The sequence below is a fragment of the Oryctolagus cuniculus genome, chromosome 13 (genome assembly GCF_051225735.1).
Source record: "Oryctolagus cuniculus isolate XC-2025 breed Fujian yellow rabbit chromosome 13, ASM5122573v1, whole genome shotgun sequence".
NCBI lineage: Eukaryota > Metazoa > Chordata > Mammalia > Lagomorpha > Leporidae > Oryctolagus > Oryctolagus cuniculus.
The window spans coordinates 77811367-77833962 of record NC_142879.1 but is presented as its reverse complement, the minus strand read 5'-3'; the positions used below and the strand labels follow the sequence as shown (position 1 = coordinate 77833962).

General features: G+C 44.3%; 1 protein-coding gene and 1 long non-coding RNA gene across 8 annotated transcripts in view; one reads left to right on the top strand and one right to left on the bottom strand.

Annotated features, from left to right (window-relative positions):
- LOC127487866 (uncharacterized) lies at positions 1-14855 on the top strand. Its single transcript, XR_016219788.1, has 3 exons — positions 1-195; positions 2398-2484; positions 12249-14855. It is a non-coding gene; the product is annotated as an uncharacterized LOC127487866 (long non-coding RNA).
- Positions 3869-22596, bottom strand: part of IL15RA (interleukin 15 receptor subunit alpha) — a 44150-nt gene continuing 25422 nt past the window's right edge. For 2 of the 7 annotated variants that reach the window (XR_016219786.1, XR_016219785.1), the window contains 6 exons: positions 17838-18032; positions 13321-13518; positions 12696-12728; positions 10389-10551; positions 6854-6929; positions 3869-4695 (listed from right to left, as the gene is read on the bottom strand). Coding sequence is in view for 5 of the 7 variants with exons in the window: in XM_089312371.1 (XP_089168497.1) it covers positions 4584-4695; positions 6854-6929; positions 12696-12728; positions 13321-13518; positions 15294-15392; positions 17838-18032 (713 nt within the window). In the remaining 2 variants the exon portion in view is untranslated. Of the gene's footprint in view, positions 4696-6853; positions 6930-10388; positions 10552-12695; positions 12729-13320; positions 13519-15293; positions 15393-17837; positions 18033-22596 lie in introns of all 7 variants that reach the window. The other 5 variants (XM_089312371.1, XM_089312373.1, XM_089312374.1 and 2 more) reach the window with 3 other exon arrangements.

Sequence of the window (22596 nt, the reverse complement as noted above, 5' to 3'; positions counted from 1 at the left end):
AGAGGCGATCCGTCGGCTCGGGCGGCGGATGCTACACTCGGCTGCTGCGGGGTGGAGCTCGCGGAGGAAGTCGGCGGCTGTCAGAGATCACGGTCCAGCCTGGAGGAGGAGCTGGGTGGTTGGAGACGCTGGGCTGTGGGGCCGGCGGCGGCGGCGGCTGCGGCAGCGTCGGCAGCCCCAGTCCGGAGCGCCAAAGTGCGTGAGGCCGCGGACGTGGCACGGAGTGCGGGCGGGTGTCAGCCGTGCGCGGAACTTACCCTTGTGGGGGTCCTGCGCTGGGGTTCCGGTCTCGGGGTGGGGGGTCAGTGGGTCTGCTGGGAGAGCCCGGCCAAGCCCTGGCTGAACCTGGGTGAAGGGGCGCGGCCCCGGCCGGCAGCGGGCAGGTGGAGGGCGCTGCAGGCTGTGCATCGGGGCGGCTGGGGTTCCGCGTGAGCTCGGGCCAGGCCCTCGACCCCTCACTGCTCCGTGGGGCCCAGAAGGGGTAGCTCGGCGTTTCTCGGCGACTGGAAGAGGTGGCACGGTAGACGTGGCCGCAGCTGTTGGCAAGCCCGGCTTTCGTTTTGTATTCCGATGTTTTGACCTTGGGCGAGTCGTTTTTTGTTGCCTTGTTTGCCCTTGCTTTTTTTGGTAGCCTCCTCCCTCCTTGTCCGAAGATAAGGTTAAGGTGATGTGGGAAGGCCTTGAACTTTTGGGCTACACTGAGCTCTTAAAAAACAAACAAAAAAAAGACTATGGGTGAATGAAGAGATTTGGGTAGGTGTTGACGTTCCTTACCTGACCTTATGGATAGTGGTTGTTTGCCTCTTGATGTTGTCAGCTCCTTTAGAGGGTAAGAGGAGAGTTGCTGCTTTGTGCCTGGGTTGTAAACAAATACCCTTTACATTTGATATTGCACTCTGTGGTTTGCAGAGCACTTTACATTAATTATCTCATCCGCAAACGATCCTGCAGAGCATCGCTCTGGTTTTACAAGTGAGGGAAGTGGGCCTTCTTGAGGATAGTGGTTCTTTCTATTAGTGATTCTTTCTATATTATAAGTGCGGGCAAGAAGATCTTCTGGAAGGAAAGGTGGTAACATCTACAGAGTGTCCTACTGCCTGACACTGCAGAAATAGGCAGAGATAAAATAAAGAGAGATCTCTGGTAAGGGTCAGTGAAAGGAAGCTAGTTTCACTAAAGAGCAGATTCCGTTTGGTTAACTTCCTGAATAATATGCCCAGTCACTGGGGACAGAATAAGTCCTAGTTACCAGCTTTGCCAAAGTTACAGTTTCATTTATCCTGTCACTCTCCACCCACTCCCCAAACTCTCCTCCCCAAAAGTAGGGAATGAGTAAAGGTGCTTTGAAATGTGCAAACCTTAGGACATGCCAAGCAGTGTTCTTATTGCCTGCTCTTGGAGTCAGTGCAAATTGGAACTTAAGGCATCCAGGAACTTCATACTTTTTTTTGCTATTAATCCTCCTCTCCATCCCCATGGTTCTGATTATAAATGACCTTCCTTTGCTTGCTTCATGTCTCCAGTTTCCTTTGATTTTTCAGCAAAATTGAGATACATGGGCTGACAGTCGGATGGAATATTGAAAATGTAGGACAGTTTGCTACTTAATTGGTGTTCCAGATGCAATTCAGCTTCTCCTGTGTTCTTTATAAACGTCTTTTGGCCTGTGTCCCCTCTTTGGATAACAGGAAGATTCAGTATGTGACTTCACACAGTCCCTGTGGTTTTCCTGGAGCACAAGCTTGGTGTAGGGAGAGGATCTGCAAGTAAGCGAAGAGACAGGTGGAGCTTTTCCCGGTTGGACTACCCTTTTCTTTGGGACTTTGTGGTTTGACCTTATTGTCCATTTCACATGGCGTTGTGGTTGGTGTTGTGATTTGTTACCTGGATGTCTTTCCTTTTTTTCATGTTGCATTTCCTGAGCATTCAGCTGTGGCCACTGGAATACTGATTGGTTGACATGTTTTGTGATTTGTGAGTGTGCATAGACACCAAACACTCTCATGAGACTTAGAATTCTAATTTCAGATTTGTTGCCAACATTTGCTCTGCTTACTACATTTCTGTATCCCTTATAGGCTGATTTGTATTTGGAAGCTGAACTTGGATTCAGTTTTACTGTTCTGGTTGTGAAATTACTTCTAGAAATTTGTCTATTACCAAAGCATCACAAACCTTACGTCTTCATCTATCATTCACCTGCCTTTTGAAGACCAGTCTGCTATTTCATAATACTTCCTGGAGCTTAACCTAATATTCCATAGATATCTTTAAAACAGGAAAAATAATTAGCATCCCCCTCACTCCAGAAAAGAGCAATTAAAACAACACTGTTTCTCTTTTATTCTTATAATAGAAATATGTTATCTCTTCTGCTCTTTCTTTTTCTCCTAACAGTCCTGTCAGAAAGGCTTCTTGAGACTCTGCCCAACTGCCCTCTGCCCAATTTCTGTTGCTCTCCGGCCTTTACCGACTCTTGCCTAGGTTGGTACAGTGATTTTATGACTTGTCTTCCTGACAACTTGCATGTCTGTTCGTCCTCTGTGAATGACTAGGTAATGACTCTTGTTGAAAACTGGGTGAAACCTTGAATGGCCTACATGATAAAGTGCAGTCTCTTTAGCAGTGTGGTTAAGGACCTGTGTAGTGGTAGCTCCAGATTCTTCCAGATGTGTCTCCCATCATTCTTCATCTTGGAACCTCGTGTTCTGACAAAACCCACCTTTTTGGCCACACCAAAGCTTTGTTATTTCTCCATATTTTTGCATATATTGGTTTTTCTGCCTAACTGAATCCCATTCATTTTTCAAGGCTCAGCTCTTTATAAAGCCTTTTGGAAGTTCTTCAACTCAATGTACTGTTCCAGTTCTTTAACTCTTATTTGCTATTTATTTGTCTGCTTTGGTTTATTACCATGCCATTTCATGGATGCATTTATCTAATATTTACAGTGCCTATGTTTAATAATCTGTGTTTGTTTTGATAGCCACCTTGTGTTCAGGCTTATTCATTTGTGTGTCCTCAGTGTCTAAAATGATTTTTAACAGCAAGGATACTGCAAGAGAAAGCCATCATGGAGTTTATAATTAATCTGGGGCAGAGTAGACACTGAAAAGTGGTTATGGAATCAATTGTCAATAGAGAAAGCCTTTAAATATATACAAATATGTCCTGGACAGTAAATAGTAATTTCTTTTTTTGCCACTTCTTCCTATCCTTGCAAGAAACATACAGTGTGAAACCCTTGCTCACTATAAAGAATGAGTGCTGTCTTTCAGGGTGTGAAATGGACATTTCGGGTTTAGAGATAAACAGGATACGGTGGCTGGCAAGTGGCTGAGTCAGCAGTGAATACCCAGGGAAAGAGCTACAGAGGCAGTTTGTTTTCTTTCTACATGTTTTTAGAGCTAATGCGAACAAAATATTTGGAAGTTTTTCCCATTTTGAGTCTACAGTACTTAGTGGTATTCTCCTTATAGTTACATCTTCATGCTGCGTGCATGCCCTACCTCCCAGATGTTTATGGTGGTTCCACTTTCTCTGGGCTCAATTTTCACATCTATAAAATGGGTGAGAAAGTGAGATTAGGCCTAGGATTTCAGAAATAAATGGCATCCACAGCAAAGAAGAACATGAGAAGGAAAGTGAAATGTACATCCCACACATAGCTGAGCCAAAACTTACCATCATCCAGATTACATCAAGTTACTTCTCACATGGAAATTTTGTTAGAAATTCCCGAAACTGTGATATGATCCAGCTTTGGGCAAGCATTTTTTTTTCTCTTTTTAGAAAGAAAATCTGTGCTACAATCATTGCAGATTCTGCATCCTTGCTGTTTTCTTTGTGGAACATGTCTCATTGATTCTTTTTTGTATTGAAAATATATTTTTATTTTGCTTACCTAGACAATTTCAAAATACAAATCATATATAATATGCAGATATAACAGAAGAATAAATATAAACGAATGTGTATGTAAAATGTCACTGAATTCAGTTTTCTTTCTGAATCCTTAAATCAAGAGGTTTCAGTGGGCTCAATATGTCTTCTGCCTTGCTTGGCCTACTTCCAATCATGCAGAGCACCTATTGTCAGAATTTTCTGGAGCTCAAATGCAGATGCCTTCCCTGTGGACATCTCTCAAGTCAGAAGGAGCATTGTGCAATGGACAGCCTTGGTTGTATTACTATCCTCTCTAAACTACAAGTCAGGATGACGCATGGACTAAACAGCCCAATAAAGTAGCCTCAATAAATGTCATAATGAAATACAAATGCTGGCCTGAAGCCATCAGCCTTTCCTGAGAGAGCTTTACCTGCTTGGACTTCGGGAAGCTGGCCCTTGTACCTGAGTTGGCAGCAGGTGGGTGGATGGATGGCATCCTCCTGAATGCTCAGTGATCGCCTGGCTTCTACGGGGGTGTGCCCAGGCCAGGCACAGTTAGATCACATCAGGGACGTGTGGTTATCCTGGTCGGCTTTTTCTGGGCACCCAACTCCTTGAGTCTCTTCCTCCTTAGGTAAACAGAGGTGGTTCCTTTGCTCCAGACTTAGTTGGGCTGGAACACCCCACCACGAGTTTCAGAGGTCAGGTGGGTAGTTTTCTGTGTCTTCCTCTCTGCTATTGGTGCGCCCAGTCATTGGCATTGCTTCTGTGGTTTCCATTTCAACACCAGGTGGCTGGGAAGTTTGCCTGCAAAGCAGATGATTCACACGTTTTGAAAAGAGGAGAGGGTTACCCTCAAATCAGCAGATAACTTCCTATTGAACATGGGTGTCCAGCACAGTGTGGAAGGCATTAGCAAACACATGCCCTGCCTGCAGGAATCACAAAATACTCGGTCTTTGATGGTGGTATTGCTCAAAGATCTAGAAAACCTAAAAGGCTTCAACTTCCAGATGGAATTTAAATACCATATTTTCATCCTCCCCATCCACCAGATTTACCAATGCTATTGGGGCAGCTCACGTCCCTCCCACAAGCTCCTCATCCCCACCCCTTGTTGAAAAGCACTTCAGATGGCAGGGACAGGAAAAGGGAAGTGTAGCCAGGAGGCTGCTCACACCACACTTGGTCATCTACATCATCCAAGCTCATGAAGGTTTTAAAACAGTTCTTGGTGCTTAGTAAGTGTTAGAGAGAAAGACTAATCATCTCTTGAATAATGAGAGTGAGGAAGGCACAATATTTTGATTACACATTTGTGTGCCTGTCATGAAGCTGCCTCTCTGAGTAGCTGGGTCAGCAGCACCTTCTTCCCTGGCTTACGGAGTCTCTCTTCTACAGAGAAGCAACTTTTTAGGCCATTTTAAGGGAAGTGATTTGAGCCCCTTCGAGTGAAAGCTTGGCTATAAATCAGAATCTTAGGCCAATTTGCTAAAAGCCAGTTTGTTGACTAGGATATCTGATAACCAACTTGCAAAATGCAGTTTACGGGAAGATTTAATTGACCAAATGACCAAATATCATATTTACCAGATTTACCAAACCTTTTAAACATACATTTACAAAAATATTTAATATAGTCAGTAAACACTGGTATTTCCTCTTGTGAGTACATTATTAGCTGTATATACCAAACTTACAAATTCTTTTTAAGAATATATTTTAATGTATTTATTACAAAGATGACATATAGATTCATTTTAATATAGCTAGCTATAATCTAAGAATATAACTCTACATTCAGCTTTTTATATGGAAATTATTCAGCAATGATATTTTGAAAATCCTTTTGAAAGTAATTTCATCTGTATTTTCAACATTTGGCATTTAAGAGGTTTTTTAGATAAATTTTTGAGTAATTTATTAACCGTAGTTCATTAACTTCTGAGGTACTACATAAGATATTGATGGCATTTTTTATTGGTTGGTCTGGTATTAACAGCTTTTGAAGATTTATGTGAACTTTTAAAGACTAGTTTTCATTTTTGGCTTTACGATAGAATTTCATGGAATGTTCATTTTGTAAAAATTAGGCTCAAAGGGTCCTATACTTTTATAGTGACATCATATTTAATATTTTATAACTAGTCAGTAAAATTTTAGTTTCAACAGACCCAGAGCAACCACATCAATCTGGAAGGGTGAGATCTTGGTCACCACCTGAAAGAAGTACACAATAAGGCTAGCACTGCTGCTTCAGTCTTTAGTGAAAAAAGGATCAAAATGCCTAAAGATTGGAAAAATAATTGAAAAATTATTTATTATTTAATATAGTCAGCAAATTGATATTATTCTCTTGTAAGCATATTTATTGGCAGCATACAACCAATTTGCACACTTTTTAACAATCTATTTTAATGTATTTATCATTAAAAATGATCCTTATACATACCATCCAGTGGCAGAAACTTGTCATAAATGTTGAAATGCAGAATTTCAATTATTTGACAAAATTAAGGTTAACATGATTGAGGATAAGAAAATATACACAAAATTAAGAGTGCATTCAAGGAGAGTATACTATATTCATGAATATATCACCTGAAGAATAGGCACACAGTGCATGTTCATCAGACTGGCCACTAGGGGCACTCTTTCTTTCTAAATTGCATATTGGTAGATTGGCCTCCTGCAGCATTATCTGCCGCCCCCATCCCACCCCCCACCCCACCCCCCCCAGTTCCAACCAGTGGCCTGAGAACTGTGTGGCAGATTAAGGGCCCTCTAGGGCTGGCTCAGTGCTCAGCTCTAATGCTCTCTTTGGCTAAAACAGAGGTGGATGAGTGTGAGAATCTAGTCACAAAGGGATTCTTCCTTTGAGAAATCATCCCAGAATCATGATGATATGGCTATTTTCTCTTGGGAAGGAGAGATTTAGTCCTGTGGTTTCTGCTGTGCTACTCACCTTGGTCGGAGGCAATATGCCAGGAGGAACCCCACACACACTACACCCAGCAGCGAGACAGATGTGGAGATGGCCACTGTAAAAGAACAGAACAAAGCTGGAGCCATGCTGAGAATCCTAAGAACTCATTCATTACTACGCACTGGAAAATCCTGTATGTCCTACATTCCTGCAGAGAAATCCAAATGCTTTCCCAATTGGCTCACCATTATTAACATTTCTTGAGGGCCTCATAGCTTGCTCTACTCTACTTCTGGGCAAAAATATGCCCTCTTCCCTGTCGACACTGCCAATGCAACCCATCCCCAGCTGTGTTACCCCACACCCCTGCTCCTGATGCTTTTTCTTGCTGAGTAAAGTGACTGTGAGCAGGGATGGATAGGAGGAAAAGGAGGCGCCTCCAAGCCAAAGCTGGGTGATAGGAGGTAGAGAGGAGGAGGAGAAGGAGGAGGTGGTGGCTAGCCCTTCCAGAAGAGCAAGAGTTCCTTCCTGCCACTAAAACCAAAGTGAAAAGAAAATGTCTCTGTTCTTCAACTTCACAGATTTAAGAGCTGCATGCAGTGCCACTTTCCTTCCAATTCCATCATCTTTTTAGATTTTTTAAAAAAAATTTTAAACTTAATTTGAAAGGCAGAGAGACAGAAACAGAAAGATCTCTCCTCCACTAGTTCACTTCCCAAATGCACCCATGTAGGACACCTGGAAAAAGCTCCTGGCTCTTGACTTCATATCCACTCAGCACCAGCTGTTGTGGCCATTTGGGAAGTGAACCAGTGGATGGAAGATTCTCCCTCTCTCTCTCTCTCTCTCCCCCTCTGTATTTCAATAGTTAAAATAAATCTTAAAAAAATGATTGGGCTCCTACCACCCGTTTGGGAGACCTGGATTCAGTTCCTGGTCCCCTCCACTGGCAATTGCAAGCATTTGGAGACTTGGCCAGTGGAAGGGACTGGATCTCTTTCTCTTTCTCTCTCTAGTAGGTTAATAAAACTTTTAAAAAAAATCCGGTTGAGATAGACATGAATCCCAATCTCCAACAAGCCTTGTGAGTGTCAATATTGCACAGAACGGGCTAGAGAAATATACAGTACACCAGAGTACTAATGATGGCATTACATATCATCTTTATTTTTAAACTTCTTTCTCATTTTTAATGACTAATCAGAAGATCAAAACTATATCAACAAAGCAAGCAACATTTAAGTAACTAAAATCAGCATAGAAAAGTTGCTACTGTAACAGAAAACATGCAAAAGTAAGCAAAGATGTTTTGAGCTCTCAGACTTAATATTAATCATCATTATGACTTTAAAAAAAGAATTTTTTCAGAACTTTTGTACTTTATGGGAAGCTATGTCTTCATGTTCACTAACAGATGTGGCATGCATTTACTGCTAGGAGTGTTTACTGGAAAGGGCAAGTTGATGAAAGCTGTAGTTCTGCTTTCACAATGCTTCCTCCTGGTTCCTGTTAAATGAGAATAAAATTTGCAGGGCTCCCGGGCCAATGACAAAACAAAGCAATTTGAATTCGGTGACAACCTCAGACTCTTAGCCTCTTCCTCACTTATAGCCAAAGCAAATTAAATAATGAGATTCAAACCAAAATCACCAAGATAATGAATGAATACATCACTGGTCAGATTCTCTACCCTTTTGTGTTTCCAAGGCAATATGGACTGCAGAAAAAGGAAAAGAAAATTTGGTGAGATAAAGGGGGGAGGAGAGAAAGTAGAGAGAGAGAGAAGAAAATGTTGATTATGATGCAGCAATAGATACCCCCTCCCCCGACTTCAGTCTATAGTCCAGACTGAGACTAGGACAGAGAAGGCAGGCGAGACTGCCAGTGGTCAGTATTTGGCACGGATGGTGGAAATATCCTCTGAATACATGGAGAGTAGTCATTGCTTAGCAATACTGACAAACTAGGCCAGTCGTGGGGTAGCAATCACTGTGACACAGTGCTGGTGTCCCTGCGGCAAATGAAGGCAGTTTGGATGGAACAGCATTGCATCAATTCATTACTCAGTTGATCAAAGTAAGCCTTTAACGTTCTGTGAATGAAGTAAATTGAAAGGGACTTTTTTTTTTTTATGAGAAATCCGCATTCCATAGCAGCAAAGCACCAAACTAGGTCTAGAGTAGGAAATGAGCAGATGAGTAAGACAAGAGAAAGCTCTGTCAACAGCTGAGCAGGTTGGCTGTGGCAAGTTTATTTCAAATATAGAGAAGTAGAGGAATCCTAATTTTGAAAAACACATGCTTCATTCCTAGTGTACTCAGTGAAGGTGGCAGTGTTGCACGCTCACCTTTTATTTTATAATTAGGAGCCTTGAACAACAGCCTAGGTAGAGACTGGAGAAGAGATATTGGAATAATCCAACAAAGTTACTGTCAAAAAGTACTGTCAAGTGAACCAAGGGATATTTAAGACAATGAAACTATGAATGACATTTCTTAAATGTTTATTAAATTCACTTATCCATTTGCTTACTCATTCCATATTTATTGAATATTTTCTGTTGAATTAAAAAAGAGCAACTTTTAAAAGTAATGATCATTTAAATACCTTATTTGAAAAACAAATTATGATACTAGTGTATCATGGGTTCACTGAAAATCCATTAATTTATTGAGTAACCACTATGGTAAAGCATTATTAATATTTTCCTAGAAAGATAAGCTCAACTGACTGCTAATTCATGCAGAAACAATGACACTCAGGAGCCAGGGAGTATCTCAGCCCATATAAAGTGATGCCTGCACACTGTTGGGTGTTGGGGTAGCTGGGACAGACATATGTGACATATTGTAATGGCACCTTCACTAAGTGCTTTCAGAAAACTAGCATGATTTTAATTTCTACCTTATGAGTAGAAAAAACTTAAATCACATACAATGAAACAGATTTTATTTTCATCTCTTTTCTGACAAGTACTTGGTTCTCTTCACCTATCTTTTTAAATTTTCTGAAGATTTATTTATTCATTTGAAAAGCAGAGAGAGACAGAGAGAGAGAGAGAGAGAGAGAATCTCTTACATCTGCTAGTTCATTCCCCAACTGCCCACAACACCCACCAGTGGGCAAGACTGATGTCAGGAGCTAGGAACTCCAACTGGGACTCCCATGTGGGTGACAGGGACCCAAGTACTTGAGACATCACCCACTTCCTACCAGAGGCATTAGCAGGAAACTGGATCAGAAGTGGAGCAGCTGGGGCATGAACTGGCACTCCCATATGAAATGTTGGCATACCAACCCACGGTGGCATGACACCAGCCCCTATCTTTTTATTTCAGCAGTCTGAAGGAAAAAAAAATCACACATGAAATATTTTGGTTTGTTTTTTTCTTTAGTCCTCTGTATTTTCACAATTCCTTGCATGCAACTATCTTTGCCCATTGTAGTTGTTCAGTTAATGTTTATTACATTTCAGAATTTGGGAGATAGCATTTTTTTTTATTTATTTGAGAAGCAGAGAAAAGGAGACAGACAGAGAAATAAGCTCCCATTTGCTGGTTTACTCCACAAATACCTGCAACAGCCAGGGCTGAGCCATGCTGAAACTGGGAGCTGTGAACTCAGTCCAGGTGGCAGGAACCCCATTACTCGAGCCGTTACTGATGCAGACCCCGAGGGTCGGCACTAGCAGGAAGCCAGAATCAGGAGCTGAAGCTAAATATCAAACCCAGGTACTCCTGTATAGGACAGGGACATTTCAACTGTTAAACTAAACACCTAGCCAGCGCCACGGCTCAATAGGCTAATCCTCCGCCTTGCGGCGCCGGCATACTGGGTTCTAGTCCTGGTTGGGGTGCCAGATTCTGTCCTGGTAGCCCCTCTTCCAGGCCAGCTCTCTGCTGTGGCCAGGGAGTACAGTGGAGGATGGCCCAAGTGCTTGGGCCCTGCACCCGCATGGGAGACCTGGAGAAGCACCTGGCTCCTGCCATAGGATCAGTGTGGTGCGCCGGCTGCAGCGCTCCAGCCGCGGTGGCCATTGGAGGGTGAACCAACGGCAAAGGAAGACCTTTCTCTCTGTCTCTCTCTCACTGTCCACTCTGCCTGTCAAAAAAAAAAAAAAAAAAGTAAAAATAAAAAACAAAACTAAACACCTGCCCTGGAATAGATTTTGATATTTTAATCCAGTGAAAGTCATCAACTGGAAAAGCAGATTATAGATTGTAACTCATAATCAAATACTGTTTGAAAAATCTATGTAGCCAAAAATGGACATTTTTAAAAAGATTTATGCATTTATTTAAAAGGTAGAGCAACAGAGAGAAGGAGAAATAGAGATCTTCTGTCCACTGGTTCAGTCCCCATGTCCATAACAGCTGGGACCCATCCAGGTTAAAGTCAGGAGCCAGGAACTCACTCCATCCTGGTCTTGGATGTGTTTGCCAGGGGCCCAAGCACTTGAGCCATCCTCTGCTGCTTTGCCAGGTGCATTAGCAGGGATCAGAAGTGGAGCAGCTGAGACTCGAACCAGCATTCCAATATCGAATGCCAGCATCGCAAGTGGTAGCTTAACCCCCTACACCACAACATTGGCCCCTGGCCCCAGAATTTTACGTGTAGGATATCCTACAGATAAGACTGGCACATGGGGATTTTCCAGTCATCATATTTGTAATATAACCAACGAATGTAAACAATGACATATACGAAGAGGAGGCAAGCTAAACAAGCATGGCAAATCCATATTCTGTGGCAGTGAAAAAGAAAGAAGGGGATTTTATGCACTGATGTGGAAGGATCTCCAGGATACCTCATTAAGTGAAAGTGAAGTACAGAACAGTAAAAGTAAAACAAGTGTCCAGCGTCATTTAACCCCTGAGTGCTTGTTTCCAGACTGCCTCTCTGGAAGCATGCCCTAAAATCTGGGAACAGGCGTTGTTTCCTTTCTACAAGATAATTTTTAGTCACAACTGAGAATTTTTTTTTATTATCTTTGTAACTTTATAAATATATATATTTTATCTTTAATTGCTTTTGAAGTCTTCATTGTTAAAGATTTATTTATTTATTTGAAAGGCAGAGTTACATACAAAGAGAAAAATTTTCCATCCACTGGTTCACTCCCCAAATGACTGCAACAGCTGGTTCTGAGCCAGGCCAAAGACAGGAGCCTGCAATTCCATCTGGGTCTCTGTCTACCCATGTGGGTGGCAGGGGCCCAAGTACTTGAGCCATCTTCTGCCACATTCCCAGGCGCATTAACAGAGAAGTGAAGTAGCTGGGGGGGAGGGGGGGCCAGCACCGGACCCTCCATTCCCTTTCTTTCTCCTGTTGCCTTCTCTGCACTTTCTTCTCCTCCCTTCTTCTTTCCTATTCTTACAAACACTTCCCATTTCCTCCTCATAGTCACTTGTCTGTTCCTTTCTTTTTCTCCTAGCCTTAACGTTGCACGTGTCTTCTGTAGGACGAAGTGCTTTATTCTGAGAAAAGTGGAGCTCCCTCTGTAAAGCTTACGGTGCCCCTGTCCTGTGGGAGATGAATGCAGCTGCTGGCAGAAAAATGGCAACAGTGGGCACGGGCAGTTTCCTGGACAAGAGTCCTGCATTGCTGAGCAGAAGTGAACCACGAGGCCCTTTCTGTGGTACAGCAGCTGTCTGGTTTCAACGTCACTAGCATGACAGGTAGCAGCGAGCAGTATGGACATAAGATGTCATGACAGACGAAGCTGTCCATTACCGAGATATCACAGAACGTAGTTGTTCTGATGGAGGCACTTCTGAGGGTGGAGGTCATGCCGGGCGGCAGGCCCAGAGCAGGACTGTTCAGCCTGCTGGCTCTGTGGTCACCCCAATCGTAAGCACGCCAGACAAAGGAGAGTACTTACCAGTGACGTCTCTGGAACTGTACGGATGAGCATCTGCAGAGGAGAGAGAACAGCCGAGTCTGGGCTGCAGTCCTTAAGGTACTAGTTTCTCACGGAGCCCAAGAAATTTGGGATATCTTGGCTCCCATCTTAGAACCTTGGGAGACCCACCAGTAGCATCACCAAAATCATTTCAGCCAAGAACACGCAGGAAACTCACTGAGTTGCTGGGACATCCTTCCGAATTGGGCAAGACCTAAAGCAGGCCCAGAATCCCAAGAGCGTCTCTACCCCACAGACAATGTCTCCAGATGGCAGAATGTGTCCATCACCCTCCCATGGGGGTACAGTTCAGATGGGTGTTCAGAGCTGTGCCATGGGCTCTGCTGGGCAGCTTAATAAGGTTGGCCACATCGCACTGCGGAGGTGGATTTTTCTTTTCCAGTTTTCCCAGCTGGACTAAGCCAGGCAGAAAGTGCGCACCACGGGGAACAGAAACCAGGCAAAGGGGGCTGTGGCAGGTGCAGAAGGCAGCAAGGCCGCTAGGTCAGTGCTGACTCTGGACTGAACGGTGCAAGATCCCTACCCAAATCTCAGAAGCAGGATGTGGGGAACCGGCCTGTCGCCATGCAAAGCTAGTGCTAACCTGTTGTCTCGTGGGAGGTGGAGGGCGTGGGTTCCAAGGTCTTTGTTGTTGTCTGAGATGGGGCTTGGGAGGACTCATGACTGCCTACCCCCGTGGTTCCTGTGGAAGGTGACGTGGATGGCATCAGCTGGGAGCCTGGTACAATAGCTGTCCCTGTGGCCACTGTGGTGTCTGACTCTGGAGAGAATGTGGCTGGGCCTGCAGGAGATTTCAAGATGGTGAGAACACAAGTATTTAGACTGGAGTCCTCTGAGTTCCAGCAGATGGGGAGTCTCAGGACACACTCCAGGGAGCCCACCCCCCAGCCCTGCCCCAGCATGATGCCCCCCTTCAGTGGTGACACATCCATGGCGATGGGGCTTATCAGTTACTTTTCATGGTGCATATATAGGAAGAACCCTAAAGAGCTGCATATTCAAGCTTGCTGCCTAGAGGAGACATTCACATGCTCAAAGACGTAGCTCAACAACACAAGGGAGGCTGGCGTTGTGACGTAGCATGTAAGCGTGTAAAGCCGCCATCTGCATCCCACATGAGTTCCAGGTCCCAGATGCTCCACTTCCGATCCAGCTCCCTGCTAACATGCCTGGGGAAACAGAAGAAGGTGGCCCAAGTGCTTGGGCTGCTGCACCCATGTGGGAGACCCAGATGCAGCTCCTGGCTCCTGGCTTTGGCCTGGCCCAGCCCTGTCCCTTGTGGCCATTTGGGGAATGAGCCAGTGGATGGACTTGTGTTTGCCAAAAAACTAAGATTCTGGTTTTCTTTTTTACATGTTGGCAAACACTTTTTGAAATATGGGGAAGCCTGAGATTTGGCTTGTCTGAACTCAGTGGTGTGTATTTGAGGGATATATCCTGATTTAGCTTCGGTCTCAGGGAGGGAGACTGCCTTGCCCCTTCTTGGCGGATGGCTGCCCCTACACTGTTAAGTAAGGTGTGGCATAGCTGTTTCCTATCTTGTCTCCATGGCAACTGGGTCTTCTGACAGATACAGAACTTAGAAAATACAGCCTTAGAGCAAAGCACCTGGTGAGGCCAAGCATCACAATGCTCTTGACACGCGATTGAAGCCTGTGTCCCCATCCTCTCCCAGCCACCTACGTGGTGAGAGGTCCCCTACAATTAACCCTTCGTTACGGCCTCACATGCCCCTCACCTTACTCTAGCTGTCAGCACTCCAGGGTCCCCCACATCTAGAGTCCCCCCCAGACCAAGCATTCACATCCAAGCATACGCTCACATCAGTCTGTATCAAATGTTGCTCTCTCACAGCCGAGCTTCCAGCTGCACAGTTTGGTCTCAGCAAAGGACATCTGACCAAGTGATTGGGACACAGATGCAAGGCTAGGAGTGGTGACTTGGTGATTATCTGATTTATTGGGCAAATCAAAAGTGACTCTGTTTGCTCCCAATTATAAAACATTCGGGTTCCCTGAGCCCAGGTTTCTCCTCCCAGAGTGTAACCCACTGGACATCTGGGCATCTATTCAGGCCCATCCACATTGCTTCTGTGAGAAATAAAGAAGTTGATGCGAACATGCTAATGATCCTGCTGTTTGCTATGCCACATATAAATGAGCCACACTGTCTCTTCTCCAGGAGTATTATGTTTTCTGCCAACACCCATAAAACTGTGGCAGGCTAACGTGGTACAAATGAGATCACATCTCAGGCTGTTTCCAGTTCGTGATAAGGATAAGTGTCTACAACTAAGCATAATTTGATATATTAACAGTGAGTTTTAAACCACTATTCATTGTGCACATATGAAATCTAGACATCAAGCAACTCTGATTTTAAAAAGAAAATTAGAGCCACTATAAATTCTGACTCCTGTCCTCAACAGAGAGTCTGTTCTGTTACCTACGTTGGCAGCAGAAAAGCAGCTGGGTCCTTGAATGTTCAGAATTCGGGGGTGGGGAGCTGGGTGGTAGTAGGGAATGGGAATCTTTAAAAAGTTTCCTGTGTTCCTACCTTTTCCAGAAGGGGAGGGGCTCTCTGGCTGTGGGGTCACCCTTGCCGTCACTACAGTGGAGGGTGGCACTGGCCTTTGGTGAGTCAGGGAGGGGTCTCCTGGAGAGAGGATAACCACATGGCATTTACGATCCTGAGGGTGGAACTTGGGGGTGGCTTCAGAACTGGATATACATTTTAAAAACACGTAAATATACAATGGAGATATCTAACTTCCTAAGTCGGATTCAAAGTTCAGGAAATAAACAGCAGTGTTTTCCAATCCAAATGCAAAGACAGATAGCAAACTTTATTTATTTTTTTAAGATTTATTTTATTTGTTTGAAAGGCAGAGTTAGACACAGAGAGGGAGAGGAAAACAGAGAGAGGTCTTCCATGTACTGGTTCACTCCCCAAATGGCCACAATGGCCAGAGCTGGGCCAGATCAAAGCCTGAAGCCAGGAGCTGTCTCTGAGTCTCCCATGTGGGTGGAGGGACCCATTGGCCATCTTCCACTGCCTCCACAGGCACATTAGCAGGGAGCTGGCTCAGAAGTAGAACAGCCGGGACTTGAACTGACACCCATATGGCAGGTCAGCATTACAGGTAGCAGCTTTAACCCATTATGCCACAACACCCCAGCAAACTTTATTTGTAGCATTTCCAAAAAAAAAAAAAAAAAAAAAAAAAAAAAAAAACTACACAACTAAGGCATCAAATTTATTTTTGGCTGGAACAGTATTAATGATATTAACTCAGTTTTACAATATTGGATTTTCATGGGACAGTAAACAATTACTCAATAGATTCTGTTTGTTTAGAATGAAAAATCAGGGGCCAGGGCATAGCAGGTAAAGCCACTACCTGTGATGGCGATATCCCATATGGGCTCCAGTGCAAGTCCCTGCTGCTCCACTTCTGATGTAGCTCCCTGCTGAGGTACCTAAGAAAGCAGCGGAGGATGGCCCAAGTGCTTGGGCCCCTACACCTGCATGGGAGACCAGGAAGAAGCACCTGGCTCCTGGCTTTGGATTGGTGCAGCTCCAGCCGTAGCAGCCATTGGGGGAGTGAACCAACGGAAGGAAGACCTTTCTCTTTGTCTCTCTCTCACTGTCTATAACTCTACCTGTCAAATAAAAAAAAAAAATCATTCAAAGCACAAGAGGCTGGGAAAAACAATGATTGAAGGGAGTTGGTGGTAAAAAAAAAAAAAAAATGGAGGAAGCTCTGAACTAGGTGAAACCTAACTGGACTACAAGGTGTCTTCTTCCCTTCGCATCTGCCTGGTTCAGAGCCTACAGCTCCACTCCTTAATAGATTCATTCACCCAAATGACACAGAGCTTTACGGAAATGTAACTTTCCTTACAGTGGAAAGGCCCTTATTTTTGTCCTTGAATTACAGGTTCCAGTGGGTCCCAGGACAGGACAGAGTCAGAGATCCGCTCGGGGTTCCCACAGTTACCCAGCCTCACCTGGCTCCTCTATTCAGTTCTACCCAGTGCCACAGGGAGCTTGATTCCTCAGCTGGATGATTCCTCGATATGAGTGGAAGGGCTTCCTGCTTCCCTTCCCTGTGACTTCTGTTCTGAAGAGAAGGATGGGGGAGAAGGGCTATCTACCACTACACATCCCATGAGAAAGTGTGGCTCTTTGAGGGATCCTCCAGCAGAGTGAGTTCGCTATGGGACAGTCCCCTCCCAGCCCCTGCCCCATACAGGAGTTCAGAATGCTCGCCAATGTTATACAAATTTGAGAAAGCATCTAGCTCACTGCTAGACAGAGCCAAGACTCATTAAGTCAGGGCATGGGTCAATCTTTACTTTTCTAGAGGTGGGAAGGGAGGAGTAGAAGTGGAGCTTAGTATTCATGGAAATAGCACCTAGTGGCTTCCACCTCAACAGCATTTGGCTTCTTTTAGCATGTCTGTCCAGTTGTAGACTGTTTTTAGGGGAAAACTTGAGAACTGTAAGATACCATACACAGTGACTAAGCTAAGGGAAACATTGCTGCACAGGTCTGTTCCAGTCCTTGGGATTGAGCAGTAATGGGAAAAACAGCAATAGTTTCCCTGCAGTCTCCTTCCTTGGGAAAAAAACAAACAAACAAACAAACAAACACTAAACTCCCTGGAAAGCAAGTGTGCTTGTAAGCACGTATCCTTTCTGTAACCCAAATCCTTGCTACCATAAATCTCAAAGCAAGCATTCACAGTAGTGTCAGTTCATATGTACCACTGAATCCTCATACAACCTGCAGTGTGAACATGGGGTTCATTTCCTAGAAGACCATCCAGAGCTCCAAGAGATTAAGGGCCTTCCCTGAGACCTCACAGGTACGAAATGGCAGAGCCAATTGTGAACCCAGAATTGTGTGACCCAAACACCCATGTGTCTACAACTGAAGAAGGTGTTTTTCAGTGTCCCATTGGTGTTTAGCCTCCGACTTCAACACAGAGAAGTGTGTTGGCCCTGAGATGGACTCATCTGGCCCCATACTGCATCTCTGCTCTTTGTGTGGCCTTAGCGGGGTGAAGAAGGACAAGAGTAGGAACTGGATACTTACTGATGCACTTGAGATTGGGAGTTGTCCAGTAGGCAATGTTTGTGGTTTTGTTAAACACACACTCCGTCAGGCTGGATGTCCCGGCTTTACGCTTGAAACCTGAGTTACAAACATACCGCTCCCTGGAGCTCAAGTTGTAACTCTTGACCCGGATGGCTGCATGTTCAACAGATGTGGGCGTGGGGCATGTGACACCTATAGAAGTGCAGATGAGAAGGAACAGATAAAAAGATTTCAGCTTGCCAAGAGCAGATCTCCAGGTACAGCCAACAGTCAATAATAGTATAACCAAGGTCAAGGCTTATCCAAGGGGCCCCTCAGGGTAGACCCCAGGATCCAAGCATGTAGGAGATGTTCTGGAAGGGTATCTCACTGTCTAGAGACCTTCCAGGAGCCACCCTGCATAGCTACAGACAAGAGAGTCACCAGTGACGTCCCCTCCCTGTCACCCTCCAGTTCCCATCCATCCCCAAATCCTCAGGGTCGCCCCAAGCATCCAGCTCTCTCCACTCTGCACTAAGCCTCCGGGCCCTCCTGCTGAGCAAGAAGAGCTTCCAGACCAGTCTCCCGGGAGACTTCAATCCGTGTGCACCAGGCAGCCAGCATGACCTGTCATGCATATTTGATACCATCACTTTCCCTGGCTTTCCCCTGCTCGTATTTGTAGGATAAAGACTGACATCCTTAAGAAGTCTCGGAGAGTCTGCCTGATTTGGCCCCATCTACCTCTCCAGCTCTCTTCCTCCTGGCCACTCTGGTCTGGGTTTCCCCTGTGCTACTCACTATCCGTCCACCCTACACCCCTACACAACCCACAGCCACCCTCCTGGCTGGTTACTATCGCCAACCCTCCTTCCCAGCTTATGGCACGAGCATTTCCCTTAGTTCTTAAAAGGAGAGGTGGCAACCAACATTTCAAACCAAGGTTGTTGGCCCATGCTTGTTTAAGATGAGGTTCTATCTGATGCCAGAAAACTCCACTGTAGCTGATGTTAAAAAGCAGTTTTTCTTTAGCCACTACAAATAACTGTTATGATTTTTACTATTTTTCTCATTGATGTAACACATGTTAGGTCTTCTCACATGTAGATGAGATGAGCAGGAATTGGTATTTGAGGCCAAGCACCACCCCGGGTATGGAAGGGGCTACCAGTAGGTTGTGTTGGAGGGAGATTCCTGTGCAGTGAGTTTTTGGTGCTTGGAAAACATGTATAAATGCTGAGTCATTCACCAGCTGAGATGCTGGCCAGAGGCCACCACTTGGCTTAACCAAATCAGTTGAAAAACATAAAAATCCATGGGCTGCCTATAGCTGCCCGAGAACCTGGATATTTGGTTCCAGATTGGAAAACCGCCAAAAATAATCTCTGCTGAGCAAGCCGCTGGTGCCATAGCAGGTGGGAAGGGTGGGACTCAGACGAAAGAACTGAGCTAAAAGCATTTTTCTGTTCATGTGGGGAGACCACAGAAGAGGCCAAACACAGTGGCTGCACCGGCCAGGAAAGGACTCCTAGTGGCCTCTATGCAAATAGTGGCCCATGGGCCAACCCTGCCTGCTAACCTATTTTTGTAAATCAAGTTTTACTGGCGCATGGCCTCATTCATTCATTTAAGTCGTGTTGATGCCAGCTTTCACACTGCAGTGGCAGAGCAGATGTGGTGAACTGATTTTAAATCTAAAATAAAATATTTATTCATTGCCCAGTCCTTTCTAGAAAAAGTGCTCATTTATGTTCTAGATAGCCTTTAAACAAATCATTGCCTTTGTAGGTAAAAGCAATTGCATAGTCAATCAGCACAGTGTACAGGAGACCGAGAGTGATACAGCCCACATAAAAATGAAAACCTTTCTGCATATCAAAATCCAACCTAAGTTAAAGACAAATGACCAAATGACAAAAAAAATTACATCTCATAGTGTACTTCCATAAGGCTAATTCTTCTCATATGTTAAGAGCTCTTAAAAATCAGTATAAAGTCCACTAATCCCATAGGAAAGCATAAAAAGATATAAACAGGACATTCACAGCAGATAGCAGCCCTTATAAATATATAAAAATCTGTTCAACCTCATTCATAATCAAAGAAATGTGGGGGCCAGTGCTGAGTTGTAGTGGGTAAAGCTGTGGAGCTGACATCCCATATGGATGCTGAGTCAAGTCCCAGGTGCTCCATTTCTAATCCAGCTCCCTGCCAATCTGCCTGGGAAAGCACCAGAAGATGGTCCAAGTGCTTAGGCACCTGTACCCATGTGGAAGACCTGGAAGAAGCTCCTGTCTTCTGGCTTCAGCCTGTCCCAGCTCTGGGCATTGTGGCCATTTGGGGAGTGAATTAGCAGGTGGAAGATTTTTCTCCCTCAGTCTCTCTGGAACTCTGCCTTTCATAAAAAAAACTATTTTAAAAAAATGAAGGAAATGTAAAATAAAAACTATATGAGATATCACTTATCAGCTGTCAAAAGAGCTAAAAGTTCAGTCATATACTATGCTGGTCATCTATTATGTTCATAAGGCTTGCACAACCCTACTGAGGCCATATCTTCAATCTCTTTATAGAGATTACAGATGCACCTGCTTTCTGACCTGACAGTTCTACTTCTATGACTCTGTCATACAGATTTATCTGCATACTTGTGAAACATTGTTATGACACACCCTGTAAACTAGCAAGTCTATTTATAAGAATCTAATTTACAGATACGCTGGCACATTTGTGAAGTGAGTATGTACAAAGTTATTCATTATCGTATCCAGTATCTGTAAATAACCTTGTATGTAGTCAGGAGGTGACTCATCAAGCAGATTACAGTACAAACACACAATGATGTACCACCTAGCTTTGCCAAACACACTAAGAAAACCCTTTGAGCATTGAAGTGGAGAGACCACCAATACACAGTTAAGCTTAAAAGAAAAGCAGAATGCCGTGTACTGTATGCTACTAGCAGAGAATAAAGGAGAAATAAAACCTATACATAAGTTTTTTTTTTTTTGGTCTGTACATAAAGTCTCTGAAAGGATACACAAGAAACTCAGCAATAGGGCCAAGGCAGCTGAGAAAGAAAGATAAATGGAGGCCTTTTTACCTTTGAATTTTTCAATGGTACAAACACTTTGCCTATTGAAAATGCATTTGGGAGTTTTTGTAATGCCCTGTTTCTTTTCATTTTTGTCAATTTACATATTTTATTTACTCAAAAAGAAGAGAGACAGATAGAATTTCCATTGCTTGTTCACTCTCCAAATATCCACAACAGTGGGCGCTGGGCAAGGCCAACACCAGAATCTTGGAACTGAATCTGAGCACCCAAATGGGTGGCATGGACTCAACTACTTGAGTCATCACTGGTGCCTCCCAGGTGCACCTTAGCAGGCAGCTGGAGTCAGGACCCAAACCCAGGCACTCTAAGATGGGGTACGGGCACCCTAAGCAGTGTTTTAACCACCATACCAATGCCCTCCCTGTAAACTCTGCTTCTTCATCTGATTTGTACCTGTGTATTTATTATCCTTTTTTATCCATGACATTCATTATGGCGTAAAAATCAAAATGTTTACCAGTGTCCCTTTCAGACTGACCAGACAGAATAGATGTTGGTGCTAATTTGGACCAGGCTGGGTGACCACCAGCTACAAATGAGAGGAAGGACCATACTGAAGAGGAAGGGCTGTGGTTCAGCCATCTGTATGTTAAGACGGTTCTAAGTATTCTAACTACTTCATAATAATAATAATAATAATAATAATAAAAGCTAGAGTGGATTTTAGGGTATCTTCCCACAGGAGATCAGAAACCTTGGTTAGGCCTAGGGCAACACAGGAATAAATTATGCTAACAGTGGGTGTTTATTGTCAAATAAACGTGAGAAATGCAGAAGATCCTTGAATTAGGAGTTCTTGCCTTTTTCTGAGCCAGTTACAGCTGTTCAGATAAAAAAAAAAAAAAAAAAAAAAAAAAAAAAAAACAGGCCAAAAAAGTGTGCAGGGCCATTGGGTAGGATCTGGTCATGCTCCAGAACATAACCCACAAGTCACTTGCAGACAGCTGGAGACAGGATGGAATGCACACAGCGTGAAAAGTAAGATCAGTTTTATCAGGAAGAATGTTGCCCAAAGTAGCCAGAGCCGGAACAACTGAAGTTTTCTTTGACCCATAAAACTGGGTTAAAAATGACTCCTCCTTCTAATTAGAAATTGAAAGATTTCAACAAGCTTTTCACCCCAAGATTTTCTCCGATACGACACTGAATGGTTAAACCAGTGTCCTGGTGTCCCACCTGAGCATTTTCATTGGTTTCATTCCTGGGGCACCTCTGTCTAAGACACTCAGTGTAGCTGCAAGTAGACCATTGGTTTAGCAGCTGGATTATCTGCAGGTAAACTGCTGGTGTAGCGGCCAGTGAGCATGACGCCGGTGTCAGCTGGGCAGCAGACCCTGGCTCTCAGCTTTCCTGGCTGAGTCTGGAATGTGCTAGAAACCAGGCCATCCTCATCTGGAAATTTGAGCCTGTAATGACCTGAGAGACCCGTGAACACACGACTCCCAAATGGAGGAGGTGAGCTGGCTACGTTTCCAGATTAAAAGGTGTGCAGGGACCTGGAAGGGGATGCATCATGGGAAATCCAGTGATCATTCACTGCTCGGCCTGCCTTGGTGAAGATTCCAGAGCCCAGGAATGGGGATCTCCATCTGTCCTGGGAAGTGTCCTCTCTCTCTCTCCGCTGTGTGTGTTGGGGTTGCTGATTTCTTCTGCATACTT